The sequence below is a fragment of the Peromyscus leucopus genome, chromosome 6 (assembly GCF_004664715.2).
Source record: "Peromyscus leucopus breed LL Stock chromosome 6, UCI_PerLeu_2.1, whole genome shotgun sequence".
Classification (NCBI taxonomy): Eukaryota; Metazoa; Chordata; class Mammalia; order Rodentia; family Cricetidae; genus Peromyscus; species Peromyscus leucopus.
In genome coordinates, this window is record NC_051068.1 from 41,355,744 (window position 1) to 41,382,902 (window position 27,159).

Sequence of the window (27,159 nt, forward strand, 5' to 3'; positions counted from 1 at the left end):
GCTCTGTAAATATTTAGTATGTGCTTACTGATATTAATTTACATGTGTGTCTGATCATGTGTCTCTGATCCTGTTTTTCTGAACTCAAACAACCTTCATTACTTTCTTCATTACATTCGTGTATGAAAGTACACTGAAACTGAAGTAAGGTTGTCTACAGCATTAGACTGTAGTCTGCCCATTCTTTCAAGTCCTTGGATTCCAGGTCTCGCAGACAGAGCTGCATAAGTCAACAGAAGTTGACAGTATCTGTCATCTGAACAGCTGTGCAGTCATGGCTACAATTTGTTTCATGGGAAAAAATGCCAATTAAAATCAGCCAAGGACATTTATGGTGCTGGGGTGTGGGAGGTCGCTGTTCTTTGGGGATGTAGTTGCTGCTGTTGCCCATGCACCAATAGATGTACTCACATCCATGTACATAGAGCTAGCAACAATTGGACTCAGTGGATTTTTATTTTTAAAGAAGACATGAAAATGGGAGGTGATGTGTTGAGGAGGATCCGAGGAGAATGGGATGGGGAAATTGGAGGTGGTTACAAACAAGATTTGCTATGCCTGTGCATGAAATTTTCAAATAATTAATTATAAATTCTAAAAGTAGGATGAAAATTAAAACAGGAAAAATATATATATAAGGAGAATCAGCCAGGGGAAGAAACGAATAGAGCAAACTCCAGGAAAAGTTCCAAGTGTGGAACTCTTGTCGTGCTTTTCCCATGGAGTCATGGACAGAATTCCTTTTCTATGTGACAACATGCACACAGGGAAAGCACATTTGAATGTTTGTTGAGGCCCCACCATAGGAAGATGAGAGTCAGGTCTAATAGGCTGTTCAGGTGACAGATACAAGTTTCTGATCCCTCAGGTGGTCAAGTTGATATGAGAAGACCCAAAAGCTCTCACTACTAACCAGTCTGTTACTGTCTGGTTTGTTCAGGACCTTCGAAGAGGGAGGCAGTGAGATATAAGTAATAGAAGATATCTATGCATCTATGCATTGTATGAGTGTCTGATGAACTGTGGGAACTGACAGTAATTCAGAGAATCTCTGGAATGTAAAGTTGGTGTTGGGGATAAGGCAATGTTGTGTGGACTCTATCTACTAACTTTATACTTGGCTTAAATTGTCATATGTATACTTGTAAATGTGTTTTGTTTTATTTGGAGCTTTAATCCCACGTACTTAGAAAATTTTATACTATATTATAGTCATCAGTTATAATGAAAAAAGTGAATAAAGTAAGCGGAAAGATGTGAGTCAGAGAAAATCTGCTTATGAAATCTGATATCAGAGAATTTTATCAGAATAGCTTCAAAATAATGCACAACCAAGTTGCCTTTGTGCTCTGAGAAATACAACATGCTTTAAAATGAATTGCCTCAGTCAAGACCAGCTGTCAGAAATATTAGGGATTATATAGCATGTGTTTAAATTATTTAATTTTTACAGGCACTGTATGTCTGCAGTTGATAGGAGTAACCACCAGATGGTGACACTAACAATGAACCAGTTTTTATCTTCAGGTGTATCTGTTTATAGACAGATAAACTATGTCTAATTTACTGTTCATTAATAATGAGAATTGTATAACCTTATTCTACAAGAATAAGTTAAGACATTTAAATATAGTACAAAATATCAAGATACTTCCTGTGTCAAAAGAGGGTTTCATGATTACAATCACTCCAAAGAGTAAATAAACTTGAGTAGGCCTGTGTAATTAAAGCTTCCCCCTCCTCACAAGGATTTGGAGGTGATATTTATGCTTCTGCAAGGCCAAATTTGTGTTTTTTTTCATCAATTCAACACAGACGGCTCAGAATGCTGTGTCACAATTTATTTGTAAATTTAATTTAATTTAATGTGTATGGGTGTTTCGCCTGTATGTACAGCTCTGCACCATGTGCATGCAGTGTCTGAAGAAGTCAAAAGTCAGTATCAGATCCTCTGGAACTAGACGTGGGTGCTGAGTATCCAACCCAAGTCTCTACAAAAGTAGCCAATGCTCTCAATAGCTGAGCCGTCCCTCCAACCCATGTGTTACACACTTTTTTTTTAATTGTCACACTTTTATTAAGGAAACTTTCCCATTTTAAGTAAAGAGGTAGTTCAAAGTATGTCTAACATACAACAGATTTAGAACAGCCATTCATGAGCTGAAATAAAATGTTCTAAGTTGTTTGTTTAGGACAGTATTTTAGAAATGGTGACACCAGCCACCTTTCACACACTTGATTTACCTCACAGCCACTTCAGTTTGGAGCTTGTTTTAATATTAAATAAATAAATAACAGTAATTTTTAAAAAACCAAACTAAAGTAAAGAGAGTCCTCTTCCTTTTGAAGTTTTCCTAGGAATCCATACAACACAAATATTGAACCTGGCATGGTGGCACATGTCTTTAATCCCAGCACTTGGAGGCTGAGGCAGCAAAGGGTGCATAGTGAGAACCTGCCTCAAATAAAAAAGACCCAAATGCTGAGTAACTAAGGTTTACACCCAACTCCATAGAACCACAACTAGTGTTTAAAAACCTCTTCCACTATAAAATAACTTGACCTCTTTGCAATAAAATCTGACAAAGCAAAAGAAACCCAAGTCCCACCAAACTTAAATGTCTCACAGAAATAAGACCTCTCCAGCCAACAAATGGAAGAGACCATAAATTAGGTAAGTGGTTTGCACTTGCAACAGTGAGAAGTAAAAATTTTAGTAAAAGAAAACCCTAAGAAAGCTGACATTAAGTCAGTGGTTCTCAACATTCCTAATGCTGCGAACCTTTAATATAGTTCCTCATAAAGTAAATATCTGTGTTTTCTGATGGTCTTGGGTGATCCCTGTGAAAGGGTCATTCAAGCTCCTCTGCCCCCAATGGAGAACTACTGCTTTAAATGATGAAAGAAAACAAGGCAGTCATTCTTAGTTATGAAATAAATTGGAGATCTTATCTCACTAAAATCACTTGACACTGTAAGTCCTATAACAACAGGGATCATATCAATCTTACCTCCCTATCTTCAGAATCTAACATATTGCCTGGAAATACCACTTGCTTATTAATGTTTCTTGAGGCTGTGGGAGTAGCTCAGTCGAAGAGAACATGCTCAACGTGCTTGAGGCCTTGGTACAAACTCCCCAGCATTTAAAAAAGAAAAGGCTTCTGAATGACGGAAATAAATCAAGATATAGCCTCCAACAAAGGAGAAGAGTATTATTTGAACCCATGCTGTTTTTAGTCCTCAAGCCAAAAGGGATATACATCCGTGAAACAAAACTGGAAACTTTGTTAATATATTATTCACCATCTTTTAAAGCCAAGGTATAGCAGAAAAAATATATGGGGATAGTCGTTCATATTTAGTCAGGTATATTTTGTCCAATGGTAGCCAGGCTTCCTGTTTGAATGTTCCTACTTAAATGATAGAGATAGTGTAAACAATCTTTCAAGAGTTTCTAAGTTCTCTAGCAATCCTATACCTTATTGTGACCCCTGGGTCAGAAACAAGCTCAAAATTATATCTGAAATGTACTTTAGAATAAAGAATTGTTTTTTCCATTCTTCAAGATCAACTATGAAAGGTGGCAAAGTGGACAGTGTATCATTGAATCTCTAAGACTTCCTAAATGCAAAAATTCTGGTTGTTCTTCTGTATCCCACTTAAATTTTTTTTCATCCGTTTTCAAGATGAAGGTACATGAGAAAAGGTAAACCAGGAGACACTGTAAACTGCACAAAAGTAATGGCCAAACTCACCTTTCTTATGTAATAAACTCTGATATGAAGTTCAGATTCCAATATAGTCCATTTCTATAAAGACCATTCATAATTCTTTAGCTCTCTTAAATATGCCCAAAGTACTTCCAATTATTATTTTTTTAATATTTAAAACCTCTGAAATTATTAGTTTATTAGTATCATCCAGGACTCATGTTCAGTATTCCTCCTCAAATTACATAAACAAATGCAAATGTAAAGAACCCAAGTCAAAATTATGTAACAAACAGCACTCCATCACAAAAGCGCATAAAATTACAAGAACACTATTTTAAAACCCTGGCACTTTAAGAGAATGATAATCTCAAAAAAACACAAAATTGCCAAATTGTTCCCTAACTGCTAAGAAGATTAAACATGACTAATGAATGAGTTTGGGTTTTATAAAGAAAAACCAAATGGATTGGACAACTGGTACTAATGTGCAAAGTTTATCGTCTTCTCTCGTGTCTGATTTATCAAGGAACAAATCACAATATAGGAAAATATACCCTTACTTTAATTTTAAATGTGGCATAATTTTAAGAAAAGCTGGCTCAACTAATTAAAAATACTTTTTGAACAGTCAAGTTTTCTGAGCAATCCTTAGATAGATGGGTAAAGGCATGAATACAGCCAGCGTCCTCATCACAACTCATGTAAACACAAGTTTAACATGGCAGCCTTGTATTTTAAGCTCACGCTTTTGAGGATACATTCTCAGGTCTTAAACAGGGAACTGCAGAATGTCACTGCCATTACACAGTAATGGAAGTTAAGAGTCCTTGTGATTAGAATAGAACGTACTCTTCTATTAGTCCTTCAAGGTTAGACTTTCAGATGATTTGATTCTAATAATCCCACACTGTGTGATAGAATCGATCATCGATCATTCTCAGCTTTGCATGTAGGTCATGTACTATCTCTTATCCAACTGATCACGACTTTGGAGTTTCAACTATGGATGAAAATGTTCTACCCCCATCACAATATGCAGGGTGTGTAGATAAAAGCTTTTTTTATCCAGCTAACTATATGAAAAGAAAACACTGCAATAATTCATGTGACCCAAAATGGGCAAAAGCAAAAGACTAGCTTGCCCTTGAGAAGAAAAATTTCAGACCTATGAAAAGGACAACAATACTAATAAAAAAAATTGTATTTACTTAGAAGCATTCAGAATGTCAACAAAACAGCTGCAAATTTTTTTGCAATTACAGAGTAGTATTCAGTTAACAGAACAATTATCTTCGTAATAAGCTGCATCAGAGACAACTGAAGATGAAAAAAAAAACAAAAAATAAAAACAAACAAAAAAAACCTACCTTCCCCATATATAACTAATTTGTGCTGTGCACCAACAAGAACCTGCTTTAAATTTCCATGCCAATTTACAACCCCCAGACTGTACCAGGCAAGGTTAGTGGCTATTGAGAATACCACCAGGACAGGGCTATTTAAAGACACATTCGGTAGTGTGTTAACTATACAAAAAAAGACACTGTACAGTTTAAAAACAAATCTTACACAGCCTTACATTTCAATTTTTTTCTTTAAAAGGAGTGAGTTGTGTACAGGGGGGTTAAATGCTTTATAGACAAGAAAAAAAAACTGCGCAAGAACCAACTTATTCATCATCATCATCTTCTTCATCTTCGTCTTCCTCTTCTTCCTCCTCTTCCTCATCCTCTTCATCCTCCTCCTCATCTTCTTCCTCCTTCTTTTTCTTGCTCTTTTCAGCCTTGACGACCCCCTTCTTGGCCGCATCAGGTTTTCCTTTAGCTTTGTAGGCAGCGATATCCTTCTTGTACTTCTCCTTCAGCTCGTCAGCCTTCTTCTCGTAGGGCTGCTTGTCCTCAGCGGTGTTGTTCCACATCTCCCCCAGCTTCTTCGCCACATCCCAGATGGACAAGCCGGGGTGCTCTCGGAGGCCTCCTGAGTGCATTGGGGTCCTTGAACTTCTTTTTGGTCTCCCCTTTGGGGGAGATGTAGGTTTTCATTTCTCTCTCATAACGAGCCTTGTCAGCCTTTGCCATGTCTTCAAATTTCCCCTTTTCTTTAGCAGACATGGTCTTCCACCTTTCTGAGCACTTCTTTGAGAACTCTGAGAAGTTGACAGAAGCATCCGGGTGCTTCTTCTTATGTTCCTCCCGGCAAGTTTGCACAAAGAATGCATATGAGGACATTTTGCCTCTCGGCTTCTTAGGGTCTCCTTTGCCCATGTTTAGTTGATTTTCCTCCGCGAGGCACAGAGTCGCCCAGTGCCCGTCCGGCTCGCGCAGGCCCCGGCGCTGTCTCTATGGAGCTCAATGTACTGCAATGGCTCTGAGAGCGGGAGCCAGGCGCCGTACTTCCAATTATATACAGAGAACGTACATAAGCAGCTAGTCTCTTGTGGAACATAAGGTTTAGGGCCTTCCATGTGCCCACTGTTGTTTTATTATACTTCTATTGTTTGCTGATTATCCTTCCCACAGTGGTCCCTATTTGTCTGCAGATGTTGCTGAAAGGATTGTATTCTGGGTTATAATAATTCAATGGACTGTGTTAGTGTTTAAAGTACAAACCAATATACTTCTTCATAGCAGCTCCAAAAAAAGTACAAATGGTAGGAAGCAGACTCACTCATCAGTCTTAGATGAATCATAGTAGACAAAACAGAGGCTCTATCACATATTTAGGTCAACAGCAGTATAACCTCATATCCCAGACTCATTTTCCCCCAAAGAAGAATATGAACTTTTCTAAGCACAGCATCTATTAGTGGGAAGTAGGTGATGTTATGTTAGTACCTTCAGAATGTGCTTGGTAAAAAGATTAAAATAGTGTCAGTCTAAGACATGAATTGACACTAGGTAGACAAATGGAATTATTCCTTAGGAAAGGAAAATAGACATCACAGGATAAATAACTCAAAAATGAGCCTGGAGAGGGCTAAAGGAAAGCAAAGCCACTGCAAGTGGGAGCTGCCTGGTCTGTTCATGCTCAACCACAACCACTTGCTTGGAGGCTTTGGAGAAGCTATCCAAACCATTCCTACAAAGACTTAGCACTATTGCCACACTCTCAGTCGATTCTAGCTGTGAGCACTAGGCCCCTCCTCAGTTTACACATGTACTCTCACTCCTTAAGCTGAGGACAGCTTGGGTCAGTTTACCTGCATCCAGGACCTGTGTTGCATCAGGTTGTGGTTGACAACCTTTAGAGTCTGTGACTGTTGTACATGCAAAAGAATCAAAATCCACTGTGAGGTCTTGCACATTCCTCTCATTGGCATTATCAAAGCTGTTTTTGCCATGCAGCTGTTTAAGGTGTTTCCTCAAAACTGGCTTATGTGCAAAAACCATGTCACAATAGTTACATTTATGGGGCTTATCTCCACTGTGAAGGTTAAGATGGTCCTGTAAGGAACACTTCTGAGAAAAGGTTTTCCCACAGATTTTACACTGGAAAGGTTTAATTCCGGCATGTACATGCATGTGTCGATGAAGATTGCCTTTCTGAGTGAAAGTCTTGCCGCAGAGTAGACACATAAAGAGTTTGTGCATTTTTAAATGGTTGGCGTAGTTCTCCAGGTGACGGAACACCCTGGTACACTTTGGGCATTGGTGATGCCACTGTAAGCCTTTGTCTACACCTCGAATATTAGGCCCAAAGACATCTTTTGAGGTCATGATGATGTCATCATTGTCTGTGTAAGAGAGGGCGTAATTGTGGAGATGGCTCTGGTCTAGTTCACTTACTCTGTTTTCCACAGTTGAGTTTATCAGGGAGTGCTGGGGCTCTGATGAATGTAAAGCAGTGGGTTCTGAAGAAATGTACTGGTTCTGATCTTTTTTACTTCTAACCTCTGATACATCCCCAATAGATTCTACCTTAACAATCTGAATATCACTGTCCTCCATATCCATACTGTCTTCAGATGGATGAATACAAGGTAAGTCCTGTTTTGGAGAGCCTCTGGCATCTCCCTGCTGTTCTTTCGACTGGGGAGAAGCACTCTGTGGTTCACATCCCTCTTTACTATCCATTGGTTGTTTTGGCTTTATAAACTTCCACAGCGCCTGTGTGCACCGTTCTACAATGTGGCTCATCTGAAGAAAGCTCGCAGCAGTCAAGTAATTTACCAGCTCCATCTCAGGGAATTCCAGCACACCACTATAACAGGATAAGAGCAATTGTCTCCCCACTTCAGAACTCTGTAATATGGAGATTTTCACCTCTCGGGAATCATTCAGTAAAAACTGGTCTCTTAAGAAGGGGGAACCTGCAGCAAAAACAATTTTATGCCCCTGCACCTCAACATCATCTATGAGAACCGTAACATCACAAAATTTATTCTCTTCTCTTAATTTGTTCATTTTTTGTAACATTGAATCTCCATAATTTTCAAACTTGAAGTGAAGGAGATCTGATCTTTCAGACATTTTGGCAGACAGACCCGGGGGGAAGGCCGCCATCTGGATCTCTGTTACACACTTTTAACACTTTTAACATAATCCCTATTAGCCTTTTAAATTATATCCAGATAATTAATCCCAGTACTCTTTAACATAGAGAACGCTTTAAATTATATCCCCTGTATAGCCTAAGAACCAAGGGTAGTTAAGTAAGAATATGCTTTATTTTTTACTTTTTGGTTCTTCTAGCCTAGGCTTATCCAGTGAAAAGAAAAAATGGAAGATAGTCAGAAATCTGGATATTATTGTCTTCTAATTTCTTAAACCTTAATTTCCATCATCTCATTAAAGGCCTTCCATCCTGTCAAAAAGGGTTTATTTACATTCAAATCTTTATCGTGTTCTTTTTTAAGTTTCCTTACAGCCAGAATTGCATTTAAGAGAGCTGAATCACTTTCTTAAGAAAATGAGACATCTAGATTTGCCAAAAAAACAATCTTTTATGAATCACTGTTAGAATGTTCAGTTTGATCTTGCTTGCTTGCTTCCTCCCCTCCTTTCCTTCTTTCTTATTCTTTTCTTTTGGATACGGGGGTCTCATTATGTAGCCCAGGCTGGCCTGGAACTTGCTCTGTAGACAAGACTGGCCTAGAATTCTACCTGCCTCTGATATTTTGGGATTAAACGTGTATGCCACCACATCCAGCTTGATTTGTCTTTTTAATGAAAACTTCTTTCTTTGGACACAGGATCTCCTGTATACAAAGCTGGCCTCAAACTCCAGGAAGTAGATAATGACCTTGAACTCCTGGTGCATACTTGGAAAGACTCTGCCAACCTAGCTGCATGCTAAGCAGATTTGCCCAACTATCATTGTGTTCAATAGCTCTCCACTTTGGTGAAGAATGTTCATATATATATGTATATAATGAGAATTCCTGTAAGTTTAAATTTATATGCTACGCCTTATTATAGGTTTGCTTTTAAAAACATTAATAATGACATTATCTTTTTTTAAATTTAGATAATGAGATATTGAGTAGTTATGAGAGATGAAAAAATTTCATTGAGGTGATTTATTAGAATGTTATTGTTGTTCTTGCAATATTTTATGTTTGTTTTTAGGCAGGGTCTTACTCGGTAGTCTAGGTGCCTGAAACTCACTGTAGAGGCCAGGCTTGCTCAAACTTGCATCTCTCCTCTGATTTCTCCTAAGTGCTGGAAATTTAGGCGTGAGCCAGCACAACTACCATTTATTTATGTATTCATTGATTTATTTATTTACTTACTTATTTTGAGGTACTCATTTTCAAAGTGTCTTTTCTTGATGACAAATACTCTCTGGAAAACGAAACAATATAAAAGCTCACGTGAAGTAATTTTAAGAGTTTTCACTCAGTATCATGAAACAGAAACCAAAATGAACTGTTCTAAATATAATTAATTTAATCTGTAAATAACATATATGCCTGCAATACAGGTATACACAATCTAAGAATACATGAAACAACAATGACTTTTGTAAATATATATCTAGGCAACATATTTGGTATGTTTATAGAAAAATTAAAATAAAATCATTTTAAAAGATCAGAGTTTTTGAAATATACATTATTGGTGTTCTGATAAAGTATTTGAAAAATTAATCTTGCCATGTATTCATTGCAATCACTTAATGAAATACATATTGAATTGGTTCATTGTTTGAGATAATACATTGTCTTTAGGGAAGAAATCTTAAGGTTCTTAATTCTAGAAATAATATTTGAAGTAAGTTTTTTAGGCTTCAAGAATGCAAAGCAGATCTTAGAAATCTTCAGCACAGAAACAGACTTCTTTTGTTAGACTCAGTGGTTTTCTTCTTTAGCCAGAAGCTTGTTACCCTAGCGTGGTGTACCTCTCAGGACTTAATGTGACAGGATTATCTCCCAATCTCCATTTAAAGAAACAGAGTAGTTGTTGGATGGTGATATGGTTATAGCTTGCTATAATTTGGACCCTGCAGGTTAATGTCAAGCGTCATAGTTCCCCAGGAAAGTACTTTTAGGGGAGGGGAACATGGAGGTGGGGCCTAGTGGGATGTCTTTATGCCACGGGCACATGTTCTAGAAGGGGTTATGGAACACCGTGGTCCCTTTTTATTTGCTCACATAAGATGAGAGGTTTTGTTCTGCCCTGTATTCATTCCACCATGTGCCACCTTGCCACAGCCACAGAAGCAACAGAGTAGACAGATCATGATTGTTGTTTTTTGTTTTGTTTTGTTTTGTTTTTTACTCTTTTCTCTCTTTGGGGGGCTTGCCATCCAGCTCTTAAGTAATCACACATGGAGAGTTACTATTACTTATAAATGTCTGACCTTAGCTTGGCTTGTTTTTAGCCAACTTTTCTTAAATTATCCCGTTATCTTTTGCCTTTGGGATTTTACCTTTCTATATGAGTTTTTTCTTTCTCTTTCATTTGTTTGTTTGTTTTGTTTTTGAGACAGGGTTTCTCCATGTAACAGCCCTAACTGTCCTGGAACTAGCTCTGTAGAGCAGGGTTGCTATCTACCTTTTTTTTTTACTTCTTACTCTGTGACTTGCTGTTTAGCTGGGTGGCTGGCGCCTGGAGTCCTCCTCTCTTTCTCCTTCTTTTCTTGCTCCTTGATCTTCTCTTCCCAGATTTCTCCTGTTTTTTCACTCTGCCCGCCAGTCCTGCCTATCCCTTCTCCTGCCTTGCTATTGACCATTCAGTTCTTTATTAGACCAATCAGGTGTTTTAGATAAAGTAACACAGCTTCACAGAGTTAAAAAAAATACAACATAAAAGAATGCAACATACCTTTGCATCATTAAACAAATGTTCCACAGTATAAACAAATGCAACACATTTTCAATTAAAATTCTACATCACATGAATCCAAATAAAGCATATCCCAGGTATTTGTTAGAGGGAGAGAAACCTCACAAGTATTTTCCAGAGATGTTTGAATTAAAGATTACTTCTAATGCCACTTGCAATATGCCGAATATCTAAGAGTGATCTAGACACACTGAAAAGGGAAAGATATATTCAATAGAGACAAACGGAACCACTCACTAAACTACTTGAATTTTATAACAACAAATGAAATAACAGTAGACTAGGGCTATACATATTTCTAAATTTCCATGTTAGAAGCTAATTTGTCTTATTACACAAAAACATACTTCCTAGACCACTGAAAGGCTAAAGCAGTCACTGAAATAAGCTTGTTTGGCTAGACTAGACAAATATGTATTCAAATACAACTCAGAGTTTTGGTGCAATTTTTTTTTCCATTTCCACAACATCTCTTTTCCCTCTTGTAGTAAAAAGCAGCATGTGTGCAGAAACTCATGCATGAAAGCAGCGTGTTCTTTTCATAAATAGGCAAAATATTAGCAAACTAGGTCAAGATTTGGTTTAGAAAGGTTTTAGAAACCAGACACAAAGTTGTTCAATCACCACAGTGTATGATCTTTAAGTAGTATATGAAATGCACTTTATGTATGCATTATGGCAAGTCAAACCCCCCCCCCCCAAATAATAACCAGGAAAGCTTATGTAAGCCTATGATTAGAAGGAAGAGGGAAATGAGTCTTAGCACTAGAGCAAGTTTTGCAGTCCAAGGTTGCAGAGCTGTTCTGGCCCTGTTAGACGAGGCACTGCCTAACTACCCTCGCTTTCTGCTTCCCTTTTCCGGTAGGCTTTGTTTAACAGCTGGATCTCTTCCTGGTACCCTTCTCTGTCCTGATGCTGCCGCTTACTGTTCTGTCTGTGTGCTTCCACAGTGTCTGGAATGGAGATGTTGATATCACCATCAGGATCACTTGTGGGTAAGAAGAGGGAATATGAGGCAGTTTCTCCTAAGTCGCATGAGACGAATCTGTTTTCCTTTCTCGAGTAGCGCAAAGAAGGAGACCTGACTTTGGTGGAGGACTGGCTGATGTTGCTGATAATTGACACAGTGTCCAAAGCCTCATCATTGTCACAAATTTCAAGGACCTCCAAGTGTATTTTCACGCTGGTGTCCGCAAACGTAGAGGGAGACTCCTCCGAGTTTGGTTCGTGGCCCACACTCTTTGATCGATAGACTTCTATTTTCTTAGAGGCAGGGGTTATCTTTTGTCCTTCTGCACTGACCTCATAAGTAGAAAGAGAGAGAGTTTTCCCGGTAGGTGCCTGGAGAGACACGGTTCCCTGGAATGCACATAAGGGAATAGCCAGCCCACTGGAACGCTGGGGACAGAAACAAAATGGTTATATTATTAAAATTGACACTTAGAAATTCATTTTACACAACAGAACGGTAAGCTTCCTACTTTGGATCCATTTCCCCCGAGAAACTACTTACAGATAATGAGATTCTGCTTCTGTAGCTGAGTTTCTCCTAGGTCACATATACCTAAAGAAGTGCAGTAACTTAAGAGAAGGCAAGAGATATTTCCAGATTTGAAAGAGAAACGAGTGTACTGATAGGAAGCAATAAGATAGATGGTCCTTTCAAGTGTAGGATTTGGGCATAAATTAAATGCATATTTACAATGTGGAATTGCTTTTATATTTCTGCTACATATTCAGTTACATTTAAAAGCATACATAGATCGTAGGAAATGTAGATGTTATCAGCATGCAGTGTTTCTTCTCATTAGTGTACCTAACAGAGAAAATGGTATTTGCAAAGCTATGATGCAAATTAAGTGTAGAGGCTATTTCAGCTGTTAGTTCCTAAGAGGAACCAAATGTCACCAGTTAGTTTACTTTTCCATCGAGAAGACAGTCATTAAGGTAAACCCAATTATAGAGAACTCCATGGCTCTGGAAATAGCCTCCCCAAAGTTTAGACCTCTTTTTATGAAGCAGCATTAAGAAATACTTAAGAAATGAAAAAGAAAATAAAACTGATTCTCATAAAAGTCTATAATCTTTATTGCATTTTCATACTTTCTACTGACCCCTTTTCTGCTTACATGTTAGTGATGAAAGGACATGGTAATATATAAATACACAGAGTTCTCTGCAACAGATCACATCAGCATTATCTGTAACCTTGTAACTCTACCCTGGAGCTAACCAAGGGAAAACTCACTTAATAAAGCCCATGTTGAATCTACTGTATGGTAAAGTTTGAAATGCATTGCTCTAATTAAAACATGTTCTAGTCCATAGAAAATAAGGGGAGGGGTAACTTGACAGATACTTTTATACATTCACCTATGACTGAAAGAAGTCTTGAATTAACTTGCTGGATTACTGGGTTTGCCTATATGTGCTTTACTAGTTCAAGATGATCAAACTTCCTAGTTTTCCTGAGCTCATCTCAGTTATAGCATTAAAAGTCCCACATCCCAGGGAAATTTTCATTTCCAAGAAAATTGTTGTGAGGGAATGAGGCCTGGATATTAGGCATCTGGTCCCAACAAGAATAACTAGAGGGAGCCCAGGACTGGATTCCCACTCTTGGAGAACAATATAGATTCTCTTCTATTTAGAGAAAAAATTTCAGCAAAATATTTCAAATAGCTTAGTATTTTTCAGTGTTTTTTTTTTTAATATTCATTTTTTAATCTTGTGAGTGTTTGCTTGCACATGAGTATGTACACCATATGAATGTCTGGTATCTGAAGAGGCCAGAAGAGGGTGTCAGATCCTCTAGAACTAGCATTACACTTGGTGTGAGCTTTGTGGGTGCTGGGAACTGTACCCTACTCCTCTGTAAGAACAGCAAGTGTTCCTAACAAATGAGCTATCTCTCTAGCCCATAGTTAGAGAATTTTTTTTTTATGGGGCTTTTCTTTTTCTTTTTCTTTTTTTTTTTTTTGGCAATTTATTTTGTTCTATTCATTCACAGTTAATACAGAAAATACTTGGAAACATTTCCATATAATGTTTGACACAAAAATCATCAAATAGAAGTATACAATGTTGACAGGAGGCAGTACATTTATAATTTATAACCCCAAATGTATTTATAAATTAGAAATGGAAAGATCTACAAATGAAATTATGAAGGTTCACCAAAGTCATTTAATCTGTCAGTTTCTCATTCATTTTTATGTCTTAATAATATTCTATTGTATGAATAAGCCACATTTTATTTCTCTCCAGTATTTGATAGCTATATGAGTTGTTTTAACTTTTTTACTGTTAGCAACACACTGCTGTAAACCTTCATGTACATGTTTCATAGGTGCACATTTTCAGTAGTTTGAAGTTATATTCCTAAGGGTAGAATTGTTGAGTAACAGAGTAACAATGTTTTGCATTTTGACCAACCACCAGACTGTTTTGCCAAAGTGGCACACCATTTTACAATCTCACCAAATCCTTGTTTTTAAGGCTCTGATTTTTGTACAAAAGCATTCAATCATTCTGTCAGACCAAACCAGGAAAAGTAAGCTATAGTTCAGAGCTGTTCTATTCCATTTACTATGCAAAGCCAATCTTGGCGTTTGCAACTCTTAGCCCTTTTGAGTATTCTTGCAGTGTTCACCTTTTCCTTCACCACTTTTTTTTTCTTCTTTTTTTCTGGTTTATTTCTATCTATTACAAATGTATAAAAAATCCTCCATCAACACTGCTGATAGCAGCAGAACCTTGAGAAATATACCTTTGGTTTGCCTCAGAAAAGGAACACATATTATACTGTAAAGTTTATAAAATTGGCGCAAAACATTGTAATAATGTTACAATACCAGTTTTAAGAGTTCAGTGACTAATGGGGAGCCGATGGGATACATGCAGAACTGTGAAAGCGATCTCACTTAGCCAGCTGTACACGTAGACTGTAAATCTACATCAGATCATTTCTGAACTAAGACTATCATCTCAGTTTATCTGTTGAGGTCAACCAGGAAACCCTAGAATATACCTAGATTTTTGCAAAAAAACAAAATAGGGGAAGGGGTTTCTTCAGCATTTCAGTCCACGAGTAACAGTATCCTAACAGGCAAAGTGTTCTCTCACTGTCAACATAGAATGAACTGCTGCTGGAGGTCAACTTGGGCTTTAATTTGCATTAGCACTTACATGCATAGTAGTCCAAGTTGTTGACCTCATGACTTTAAAAAGTAACTCTAAAAAAGTAAAATGGCCCTTCTTGGAAGACTAAAGAAAGACATCCAGCCACAGTTGTAAAAAGTAGTTAGAGAATTTTTAATGAGAATGAACCATAAACTTCATGGGAAGTGTGTTCTGATTTTTAGTTTATTTTTAATTAATACATTTTGTTCTTTAACAGTTTATGTATAATGCATTCTGTGACTTTCCCCTCTCTCTTTGTTTCTTCCCAACTTTGCTAGTTTCTTTTATTCTGCACAAATCTCTTTCCATATTCATGACTTTTTGTTTGGTGTCCTGCAGAGTTGAGGGCCATCTGTGTGACTATGGGTTTGGAACTATTCATTCAGTGGGTACACAACTGTATACAATGCCTCTTCCACATCTGTTAGTTGCCAGTAGTTTAGTAAGTGGTAGACCCCAAAGCCCCTGACATTGGAGTTGTTTAATACTCCATTTTTCCGTAAATTGAAGGATCATAAAAAATAAAGCCTGGGCTATGTGAGACACATCTAAGTTACTCCTTTTGGAGAGATCTTGAATTCTGTTTCTGCATAAGGAGACCTGGGATGCTAACTTCAGGGATCTGTACTCTAGTGGGTCAAGGGTCTTGAAAAGTTGCACTACAGAGTTTAGCTATCTATGTAGGCAAAGAACTTCCTCAATTCTACAAGTATGCTATTGGTCAAAGCAGAAAAGGAAGCGGGACACACTTTGGGTCTATTAGAATGTTGTTTTAATAGTGGCAATTTTTGGCAAAGGGAAAATAGCTTTTATTTATCTACCTATTCAGTAAAAATTTTGGTAAATATACACTCTGTACAAGAATCAAGCCGACATTGAGAATACAGCTCCACTCTCTTCAGTCCAAGATCTTTAAAGTGTTTAAGCTAGAAAGGAGCAAAGAAATGAATATTTCACTCTAACTGTTGTAATTGACATAGGAACCAAGTGCTCTAGGGTTCAAGGAGTAACTACTTCTGATGGGGATAGTTTATGTAGGGATAGCATTTCAGATTAGTCTTAAAAGTTAAGAACATATTTATATATTTAAAATGCTTTCTTTTTTAAATGTAAAATAGCATGAGATTAAACCAGATTAGTTTTTCATATGGTTGTCCAGATGGTAACAAAGAAAGTTTGTTGTATCACACCAAAACTAAGCTGCATCCACTCTTTGCAGTGACATCAGCATTAGTGCTATCATCCTTGTTATCACACCTTGCATTTTTTTTTTTTATCTTGGAAAATCATGAGTTAAACATTCATCCTATCCACATTAATGCCTGGGTTCTGGGTCACCAACTGTGGCCATGGTGGCAACCAAGGGTTGTGCCATGGGCTGGGCCATGATGATCTGGGTGAACTGCACTGCCACTAGTAACCACAGTATTGAACAGCCCAAGCTGCTGCCAAAGGCCATGTCCACATCTGTGGCCCTACTACAGCCAGGGTGTGTGTTGATGTCCATGGTGCTTGTTATCATTGGGAGTCATGTGGATGCCCAGAGTTGGGGCCTCCACCTGGAGTTTAGTTGGGGCCCTAGGGCTTCCCTGAAGCTGGGGTAATGCCGACTAAAGTGGCCTGAGCTGCCACCTGAGACCATGGCGACATCCATCCCTGGGCTGCTTCTGAGGGCATGTCTGAGTCTGTAGTCCTCTGTAGTTAGGGTCTATGTTGATATCTGTGGCCCGTGGTATCACCAAAAACCCGGATGCCCAGGGTCTAGGCATGTTGGTGCCCAAGGACTGTGCTGCCTCTGTGGCAACACTGGTCTGGGTGGCCTGCACTGATACTTGGGGTCAAGGTGTCATCTAGGCCAGGGCTGCTGCTGCTGAAGGTCATGTCTTGGTCTGTGGCCATATCTCAGTCAGGGTCTGCATTGATATCCATGGCTCCTTGTGCCATCAAGGGCAGTGTTGATGCCGGGGGCAGGGGTCTGGTCCATCACCTGAGATCACATTGGTTTCTTAGTGCCACACTGCTGTGGGGTGATGCAAATCTGGGTGGCCTGCATTGTCTCCTGGGCCTGTGGTGACATTCAGGTCCAGGCTGCTGCAGAGGACTATGTCTAGGTCCGTGGTCTTACCATAGCCAGGATATATATTGATGTCTGTGGCCCATGGTGACACCAAAGGCCACATGGATGCCCAGGGTCTAGGCCACAACCTGTGGTTCCAGTGGCCAGGACCCATCAACTCAGCTACCACACAGACCCACATCCTGGGCCTTCCATTGGCCCACCCTAACATCTACCACGTCTATGACCTGCTGGAGAACATGAAGGGACTGGTCCTGCAGAATGTTAACCACAGCATCTCCATAACTTGGGGCACTAACAGGATGTCTGAGAGGAGTTTCAGTGAGAGTCCAGTGATCATGGTGTGCCAGAGGACCTGAACCAGACCAATGACTCATTGCAATGAACATTTAGTGGGTGGGGCTGATTGGACAAAAAGGATGACACCCTGAAGCACCCAGTGCTACTAGGATGAATGAAGAGGTGTTGGAAAGACATAGAAGGGAGGTGGGTTTTGTGTGTTTCATTTTGTTTTTAATTGATTTTTGGGAGGGGAGTCCTCTGTGGGGATGTTGCAGGGGTGAGCAGAGGATATGGAGGGACTGGGAGGTGAGTGGTATTGGGGTGCATGATGTGAAATTTCCAAAGAATCAATAAAGAATTATGTTTAAAAAATAATAAGTAAATAAATAAAAAAATTAAAGTTCATCCTAAAATCTCCCTATCCTGAAAAAAAGTTTTTCTTATCAAAGACAGAGATTTATGAATTTTTACTACAAAAATGCCCAAAGCATTACACAGTCAGGAGACCTGACTGTCAGGGCTGGGGAGATGGTTCAGTGGTAAAGTTTGTTGTGTATGTATGAAGAATTGATTTCTGACCCCCTAGTACTCAAGTAAAAAACATGTATGGTGATATACATCTGCTACCTCAGCTTTGGGGGGACAGAGGCAGGAGGATTCCTGGGGCTCACTGGAATTGAACCAAAATGGTGAGCCTAAGTGAAAGACCCTGTCTCAACAATAAACATGGACAGCAATTGAGGAAGACATCTTGACGTTAATCTCCGGCCTCCACACACACCTGCATGTGTGAGTGTACCCTCACGAGCACAAGGATGCAGACACATAGGCATACCCAGAGGCACACACACACAAAACATTCTGAATGTTGTCTCATAATGTGAGTTGTAAACATGGTTTTCTTTCTTCCTTCTGTATTCTAAGAAGTAGCTCACCTGAAAGCTGAATTCCCTTACACTGTGATTTGTTATCAGAAAAAAATGGTCTAGCTTATTATTTTGATAAATCAGTTTTAAGGTTTTTTTTTTTGACATTTTACATGTACTAACAAAATGCTGTGTAGTACACAAGTATAAAACAAAAAAAAGTCATGAGAAAATTGAGTTAACAAACAGATAAAATTGGTATAGACATGTCTATCTAAAGAGACAGTGAATTGTGTCTTCATATGCAAAAATGCTACCACTGATAGCAGTTCATATAAAGCAGATGAGGGACTAATGGCTCAGCAGGTAAAGGCATTAGCCACGCAGGCCGGGTGACCTGTGTTTGGTCCCTGGAACCGAAGTAGTGGAAGGAAAAAACATAGTCCTTCTTAAGTTATCCTCTGACTTCCATATACAAGTCATACCATAAGTACATGCCACCCAACCTCCAAAATCAGTACATAAATGTTAAAAAGATTAATAACACTTGCTGCTCTCGAAGAGGACCCGGGTTTGGTTCCTAGCACATGGAGGTTCAAAAATACCTGTAACTGCAGTTCCAGGGGCTCTAACACTTTCTTCTGGCCTTCACAGGCACCAGTGATACATTTGGTATGTATGCATACATGCATGAAAACACTCATCCACACAAAATAAAAATAAATCTTCAAAAATGTTTAAAGTGAACGAGATTGGGAGCTTTTCTTCATTTGCTCTGACAGGTCCACATACTGCAGATGTCTAAAGCTTCCCCACACAAATGTCACCTCCAAATGAATAGTTGTTACTGAGTTAGCAGAGGATAGATCATTCAAACTAGCATTTGAGAATTACGTATTGCTAGAGTGGCTAAATATGAAGACTGTTTTTTTTTTTTCTGAAATAGCAGACAAAGTACTGGGTTATTAAAAGAATTTTTTCAAACATGCCCATTTTAATGGATAGTCTACATTCAAGAGCTACAGGAGCAAAAGCAGAGATAAGAGCAAAAAACCAACCTGAGTAATGTGCAAAGAACCTGGATGGGAGGATTTCTCAGGAAAAAAAAAAAAGATGCACAGGTGACCAGAACATGCATGTCAAGATGCTCAGCATCACTCATACAGGACCACAAATCAAAACTCTAATGAGATTCCACTCCATACTCGTTGGGGGCTACTATGAAAGAACAGAAGAGCACATTATTGAGGAGGATGCATTGAAAATGGAAACCTATTGTTTGTGTGAAAGCAAAACAATGCAGGTGCCATGGAAAACAACAATTTCTCCAAAAGTAAAAAAATAACTAGAATTATCATATATTAAGTATATGAATATTGCTGAGCAGACATCACTTAAAGATAACTAAGGTGGTATATTTTGTGTATATTTTATAGATATGGTTTAAAAATCAAGCTTACCTTGGCAGCATACCTTCCTGCCCATGCCTCCCTTGGGCTAGATTTACAGGTATAAGTCAACTTTGAGTTTGCTATACTTTATTTGTACTCCTTTAAGTAAAATCATAAAAAATCTGGCATCATTGATAGAATTATTTGTTCTCTTTAGAAAGGACTTGTGTATTGTTTAAGTTAGAGAAAACCTTTCCAAGCTAAAGAAAATTGAATCTTGAACAAAGAACTTTGATATTGAAAGAGATACAAAAGAGGAACTGGCACATTTGGTAAAATTCTACCACAATTGACAGAATAGAGAACAAGGACTAACTGAGTCACAACTATGAGTGAAGGGTAGGCTGGCTGGTCCGCAACAGTGGAGCAAAGATGTTCTCATACTTTAAGAGCCCACAAACCACAGAGCTGCTCAGTCTCCAAAGTAAGTACAGCAACTCAGGGCTTTCACGGGGAAAGGACACTTATTCTGGGTTCAAGCAAGGGAAAGAGAGACTCCAGAGCCTCCCCAAAGAAGGATTACATCTTCAAAGATAGTGGGAATCTCTGGCATCGATGATTCAGCACTGCTCTAAAGGTCTTAGCTGGGTGGTGATCCAGAGAAACAAATAAGAAGTATAAGCACTAAGCAAGAAGAAACAAGAACAAGCAGCTGATGGGTGCAAGTGTTTTCTACCTAGAAATTCTAGAGAAAAAAAATTAAGAGAAAACTAATGACAGAATCTAGTAAAGTGGATAAATCCAAGTAAAACTAAGAACCTGGTAGCAGTTGCCAACCAAAACACGTTTTTAAAAGCTCCCATTCTAGAGTCTGGAGAAATGGCTCAATGGTTAAGAACACTTGCTGTTCTTACAGAGGACCCAGGTTTGGTTCCCAACATCTGCATAGTGGCCCACAACTATCCATAACTCCAGTTCCAGGGGATCTGATCTGATGGCATCTTCTGGCCTCCATGGATGGACACCAGGCGTGTACACAGAGCACAGACATATATCAGGCCAAACGTTCAGACATATAAATCCTTTAAAACAACCTTTAAAGTAAAGAAGGTTTGCTGTGAGCTCTATTGTGAAACCTAATAAGACAACACTGTTATAATAAAAAACAGCAAACACAAACAGAAGACAAGAAAGGTAATATTTTCTTGGGGGAAGATGTATTACCAATCCAATCATTTTCTTATATTTATTGATTTGCATATCTTTAAAATGAAAATCCAAATGAAATTATCCTTTGTAATGTGAACATTTCATATGCTTGTGGGTAAGCAAGAAAATAGGGAAACATGCTAGTGTGGTAAATTTCCAAACATTAAAGCTATAGTAATTCATTCTAATGTACATGGACAGTCAGGAAACCAGGAACAGTATCTGGTGAAGATGCCACTTCAAAATAAGTGAGGTAGCTGGGCCTGGGGACACAGATCTGTAATCTCAGCACTCAGAAGGTAGAGGAAGGAAGGTTGTGACTATGAGGCCAGTCTGGGTAACAAAGCAAGACCCTGGCTCAAAACAGCTACATACTAGCAGCAGCAATAACAAAATGTGGGGTACTTACATTTTAAAAGCAAAATAGTGTTATTTTCCAGTATGTATTTTTGTGTTTTGATGGTGTTGTGTAAGAGGTGTCAGTTGTAAATGCATGGGAAGATCTTCTCAGCATTTTCTTTGATACAACTAAAATGTATGGGACTTAATTAGACATCAACTAATGCAACTGTATTGCATGATCAGAGTAATCTGTTTAAATAACCTGGGACTATTCATTTCATAGTCTGTGCTTTCTTTCCATTTTAAAGTTAACGAATTAGCATTTGCCTGGGAATAATGATAGCCAATTACTGTAGTATACTGGGGAGTGTGGGTGGCTGGGAGGTTTTTTTTTTTTTTAATTTAGAAATGAAAAGCATTTCTGAACCTCACAAATACTTCAGGAGAAGAGAGCCTGCCATGTAAACACATTAGCACAAATAATCTTCCGTGATAATTGATTCAAACTTGATGACCTTGGGTATACTGAATGCCTTTTATTTTTGCACAGTAAGCTGCTAGGTGAATTCAGGGTGAAATTATAATATAAAAAGAGTGCCTCTAGGTGATTATCCTAACAAGGTGAACTTTCTGTTGCTTGTCTGAATTATTCAGCTTAAGCAAGGCATATTACAGCAGGAAGGCTCATCACTTTACCCAAGGCCACAGTCTCTGAATTGGAGGCTGGAATGTATTGTTACCCCATGAATATTCAAAGTGATTGGCAAATTTAATATTTTTTTTTTAAAAAAATCTCATTCTGATGATGTTGCAGTGACTTTTGGCCTTTAATAGTATATACATTGAGGAGTGTAAGTGGAGCAAGACTTAGAGCAGTTGGGGAAGATGGAATAGACAGACCAGGAAGGAAACAAAAACCAAAGAAAAAAAGAAAATCATGAGGAAATTAAAATCTTTAAAATTTGCTTTTGGAAAATTCAGTCATCATAAAGGTTACATATTTTCACATATTCAGCTCCTCAAATCCTTTGTCCCACCATGTCCTTTTTGTATAATTAGTGAACCGAGGTATGATGACACACAAGAACTGAGCAAAACAGGAAAAAGTTAGGAAAAGAAAATAAAGACCTTTCAGAAAAGACTTTTATATGAAAAAATGTGTGGCAAACTCTGAACCTCCAGCCTGTGCCTTAAGTCATTTCTTTCTCTTTTAATTTGATGTGTGTGTGTGTGTGTGTGTGTGTGTGTGTGTAATAGGCAGGTTCATTTGCCTATGTGGGTACATGTGCAGGCCAGAGATGGGTGGACCTTTCTTAATCACTTTTCCATTTTTTTTTTTTTTGAGACAGGATTGAAGCCTCACTATTTTGGCTACATTGGCTGGCCACAGGAATCATACCTCAGAACACTGGGGATGACAAATGCCATTGTGGACAGCTTTGTGTGTGGGTTCTGGGTTTCAGGCTTGCACAGCAAGAATTTTTAACCACTGAGCCATCCCTTTATCCAAGACCTTTTCACTGGTGAAAGTCTAACCATGAAGACTGATATTCACTATGACGAATACTTAGTGATCCTGCTGAGCTCAAGCCACATTTCCTGGTGGGCACTTTCAGCTTCACACTTAATATTTGTGTTAATCTGATAAAATGAAGGCCCTAATTATCCAAAGCTTATAGATAATGTAATTGAGCTGTGGGATGTAGCACAGGTAAGTGCAAATCACAGTCAAATCCAAGTCCAGGGTCACCTGTGTCATGCCCTTTCTTCTCAGTTTCTGCTGATCCAAGACACAGTGGAACACGTGACTGCCTATTTCCTTGTAGCCCTGAGGTAAACCCAGCTAACATTTCACTCTCCTAATTTGGGCATAACCTACAGTGTTCTAGGGGAACATGGAGGGAAAAAGGACTTCTTTATGTTAGGAACTAACAAAGTGTTTAGAGAAGCAACTTTCACACAAAGGTTTTTAAATGTGGCTTACAGGGATTGATTATTTAATAGGGATAAAATGGGAAAATGTGTTCTAGGGGTTTAACAAACAGGTGGGAGCACAGGGTCATGAGCAGAAGAAACTGAGCTGACAGAGGTTACATTCAGGGCTGATAGCCCTGAACACCAAGGTGAGCTTTTTAGTTTTGTGCCCTATAGACAAGGAAGAAATTCTGATTTTATTTCTACCACTACAAAGGAGAAGAGAATGAAGATGTGGAGAATATCTACTGTGCAGACACAGTACCTGGCTCCTTACAGGTGAAATTTAATTTAGGATAACCATGAAGATAGTGAAATAACTAACATCAAGATCTGAGGAGCTCAATCAACTTGCCCAGGTGACATAGGAAGGTGGGATTGCACTCTAAACTCGGTGCAGATTCCAGATCCTCTCCACTTTGCTACTTAGGTATAGGAAGATACCCAAGACCCGTGTGAAAGGCAGATTGAAAGAAGGTGAGTGAGGTACCAGGGAAAGCAAACAGGAGGTGTTTTTAAATTGTATGTGCAAGGGAAAGAGGACCTGAACTTGAGTGCTCATTCAGGAAGTGGCAGACAAGGGACTGAGGGATATAGAGACATTTCCAAGGCAAAACTTGCAGTTCTCTGGATGCTTGTACTGAAGTTCTGCTGCCCAATCATGCACACCTGGCTTCGAACCCAGTGGAGTCACAATCTCTGTAATCGTCACTTCTCTGCCTGTTAGACTTGCCATTTGAAAACACGAACATCACACAAATTAGTTCACAGGAAGTGATGGGTAGAATGCTTCACATATAGGAAGTGCCTCCTGTATACTGGCCATTGAGGGACATGGAGAGAGTGGAGTCCAAGATGTTTTGGAGGTTTCTGTCCTCTGTGTCTTTTATCAAGACTTGAGAAATGGAGCTTAGGAAGATGTAGATAGTTTAATGGTTCTTCTACATTTTATCTCCATATGAGACTATTCCTTCACAGTATTCTATGTGGAGGAACTAAATAAGCCAGCTAGAAAGCCAGAGAGTGACTAGTGGATTAAAAGTAATTTTATGCAATGTCTTTTTGAAATATCAGCTATAATGGGATGAGTAGATAGAAACAGATGAATAAAAAATACACACAATGCAAAAAAAAAAAGGAAAAACAAGAGTGGCTGTATTAATAGTGAAAAGTATATGCTTTGGGGCTAGAGAGGTGGTTCCATGGTTAAGAGTGCTTAATGCTTTTGTAACCTACATTCAGTTCCCAGCATCTATGTGGTCACTCACAACTCTCAATAACTCTAGTTCTGGGATTTCTAATGTCCTCTTTTGGCCTCCAAAGCTCTTGTACTCATGTGATACACATACACACATGTAGGAACAGACATATACCTATAAATAATGAATCTTTAAGAGAAAAGCAAGGTTAGACTTAGTGAAGAAAACTTCCAGTGACAGGAAAGAGTATTCCATGGTGACAAAGGGATCAGTCCACCCAGAAGACACAGCAATCCCAAAATTTACACAGCAAACCACAGAGCAGTGGAATGTGTGAAGCAAGACCGATAACATAGAAAGAAAACGTTCTCCATACAGCTGGAGATGTCAACACTGTATCAGCAACTGAGAACTAAGCCGGCAATCATCAAGAATAAGAAAGCACATCATCAATCAATGGGATCTAATCAGTCTGTAGAAGATTTAAAGAAAGTTCTATCCATCAATAGCAGAATACATATTTTCTTCAAATGTTAGTCCATGGTGTATGAAAATAATATCTAGGTCATAGAACAATATAGTGATAAGTTTTCTATGAAAATATTTTTTGAATTACCCACCCCAGACAGCTTTTGGTAGACCTCCCAGCAAAACTGATAATGCTCCTTAAGATCTTTTAAGACTATGTACTTAACTGGCTCTCCTATTGTATGCTCAGCCTGTTTAAATTTAACCTACCTTTAAGAGAACAATGTAGCCAACATGACTTGGATTTCCCATACAATCAAGCTTTTAAACCTAAGATAAATACATAGCTTTTATTTTAAATTATGTACTCCCCTTTGACCCTGACCCAGAATAATGTATGTATGTGCTGTGGTAATCATTAGCTGAAACAGCCAACAGGTTGAAGCAATTTTAAAGCAAATATCCACCATAAGTGTTACAAACAACATAGATATAGCTTGATAACATCTGCTTACAGGGTTGTTTGCTATTCTGAGTCAGATGGGGTTGTAGGGTCCAGAAACGATGAACAAGAACCTAGACTCAAATAGTACATAAAAGCAAAGAGCGTTTATTAATATTCCACCATGCATGTGGGGTCAACACCTGTATAAAATGGCAATGCCCTTGAGAGGAGCATGCAGGCTCCTTCTGCACAGCTAGAGGAATTTCGGGCATGGTTAGGTCATCTCAAACATAATTGGTTAAGGAAGCAGCAGTTACGTTAGTATACTTTTAATTGGCTGAGTTTTTAATCTTTGGACATGGTTGAGTAAGTTTCAAGGGGATTGCAGGAACTGTCCTGGAGACATTGTAGGGCTGACTCAGGCCTTGTTCATGCTCTCCCCTTCGTCCCTGAATGTAATTTGTTGATAAATGGCACTTTGTTGGGAGAGACACCTGTTTGTCCCTCTCAGAGAACTGAAACCTAAATTCAGCTGTAAAAGTGGGAAAGTTTAAACCCTTCAGGATTAGTAAAGTTTCTTCCATTGTAAAACTCTACTAAGGATTTCTGTAAAGAATTTCTCATGCCTTTCCGATGCTATGTTTTATGTGCTATTAAATAAAAACAGAGCAAAGTCCTTCTCGTGGACAGACACAGGGATAGGCACAGATTCAGACATACAGAGACAGGCACAAGGACAGAACAGATTTACACAACAGAGAGCTCACAGATAGCTCAGTAACCATGGACTGTAGACTGATCGGGACATAGGTCGATTAGAGAACTGAAATGGTAGGATCACTCTTGGTCAAATTAATCCAAGAGGTGTGGCTTTGTTTTCATTTCTTAATGTGATATGGATGCATTTTAGTACTTTCTGAGATTATCTTTAATTTGTTAAGTGACTCAAAAGAAACTGAAATGCATTAAAAAGAATAAAATTATACAGAGTATTGTTCTCTCTGTAGAATCAGGGTAACCAGAATACAATAAGAACATTTCCAAACTCTTAAATCTAAGCAAACACTATGAGATGGTCCATGACTCAAAGAAGAATGTTGAGGGAAATAAAAGCACATTGAGCTGAATTAAAATAAATCAGCGTAACAGAATCTGTGCTAAAGCCACACTGAGAGGAATTGAAAGCACTAAATCCATGTATTAGAATACAGAAGCAATCTTGAGTCTAAGCTTTTACCAAGATTTATGTTTAGAAAAGCAAAAACAAAATATGTCAAAGCAGCAATGAAGGAGAAAATAAGATAACAGAAATCATGTAAATGAAAGCAATAGAGAAAAATCAATGCAAGAATGTTGGTTTTTAACAGACCAACATTGACAAACTCTAAGAGCACTGACAAAGGAAAGGGAGAAGATACAGATGCCCTGCATCAGAAAGGAAGAGGTGATGACCATGGATGCTGGGAAGATGATGAGCCATGATACACAGATCACACAGTTGAATTGAACAACTTAAATGAAATGTACTGACTCCCTGAAAGCACGAAAATTACGACAGTGCATCTAAAATCAAACAGGGATTGTAATTAACTGAAACTACCAAAGCATTTGAAACCATAATTTGAAAATACCAAAGGAGAAATAGCCTAAGGCCTAGATAGTTTCACTGGAGAAATCTACCAGCTTAGAGTTGAACTAATAAAAATCCACTTTCTTGAAGGA

General features: G+C 38.5%; 2 protein-coding genes and 1 pseudogene across 2 annotated transcripts in view; all 3 read right to left on the minus strand.

Moving 5' to 3' along the window:
* Positions 1-4,901: 4,901 nt before the first annotated feature.
* On the minus strand, positions 4,902-6,035 carry LOC114710389 (annotated as a pseudogene).
* An 86-nt stretch (positions 6,036-6,121) lies between these two features.
* Zbtb26 (zinc finger and BTB domain containing 26) lies at positions 6,122-8,220 on the minus strand. The gene has a single exon (XM_028894522.2). The coding sequence runs from the start codon at positions 8,216-8,218 to the stop codon at positions 6,860-6,862; it is 1,359 nt and encodes a 452-aa protein (XP_028750355.1). The 5' UTR covers positions 8,219-8,220; the 3' UTR covers positions 6,122-6,859.
* Positions 8,221-10,975: 2,755 nt separating this feature from the next.
* Gpr149 (G protein-coupled receptor 149) overlaps positions 10,976-27,159 on the minus strand; it is a 67,179-nt gene continuing 50,995 nt past the window's right edge. The window contains 1 exon segment of the mRNA XM_028894521.2: positions 10,976-12,400. Within this exon segment, the coding sequence (XP_028750354.1) occupies positions 11,831-12,400 (570 nt within the window). The 3' untranslated portion in view covers positions 10,976-11,830.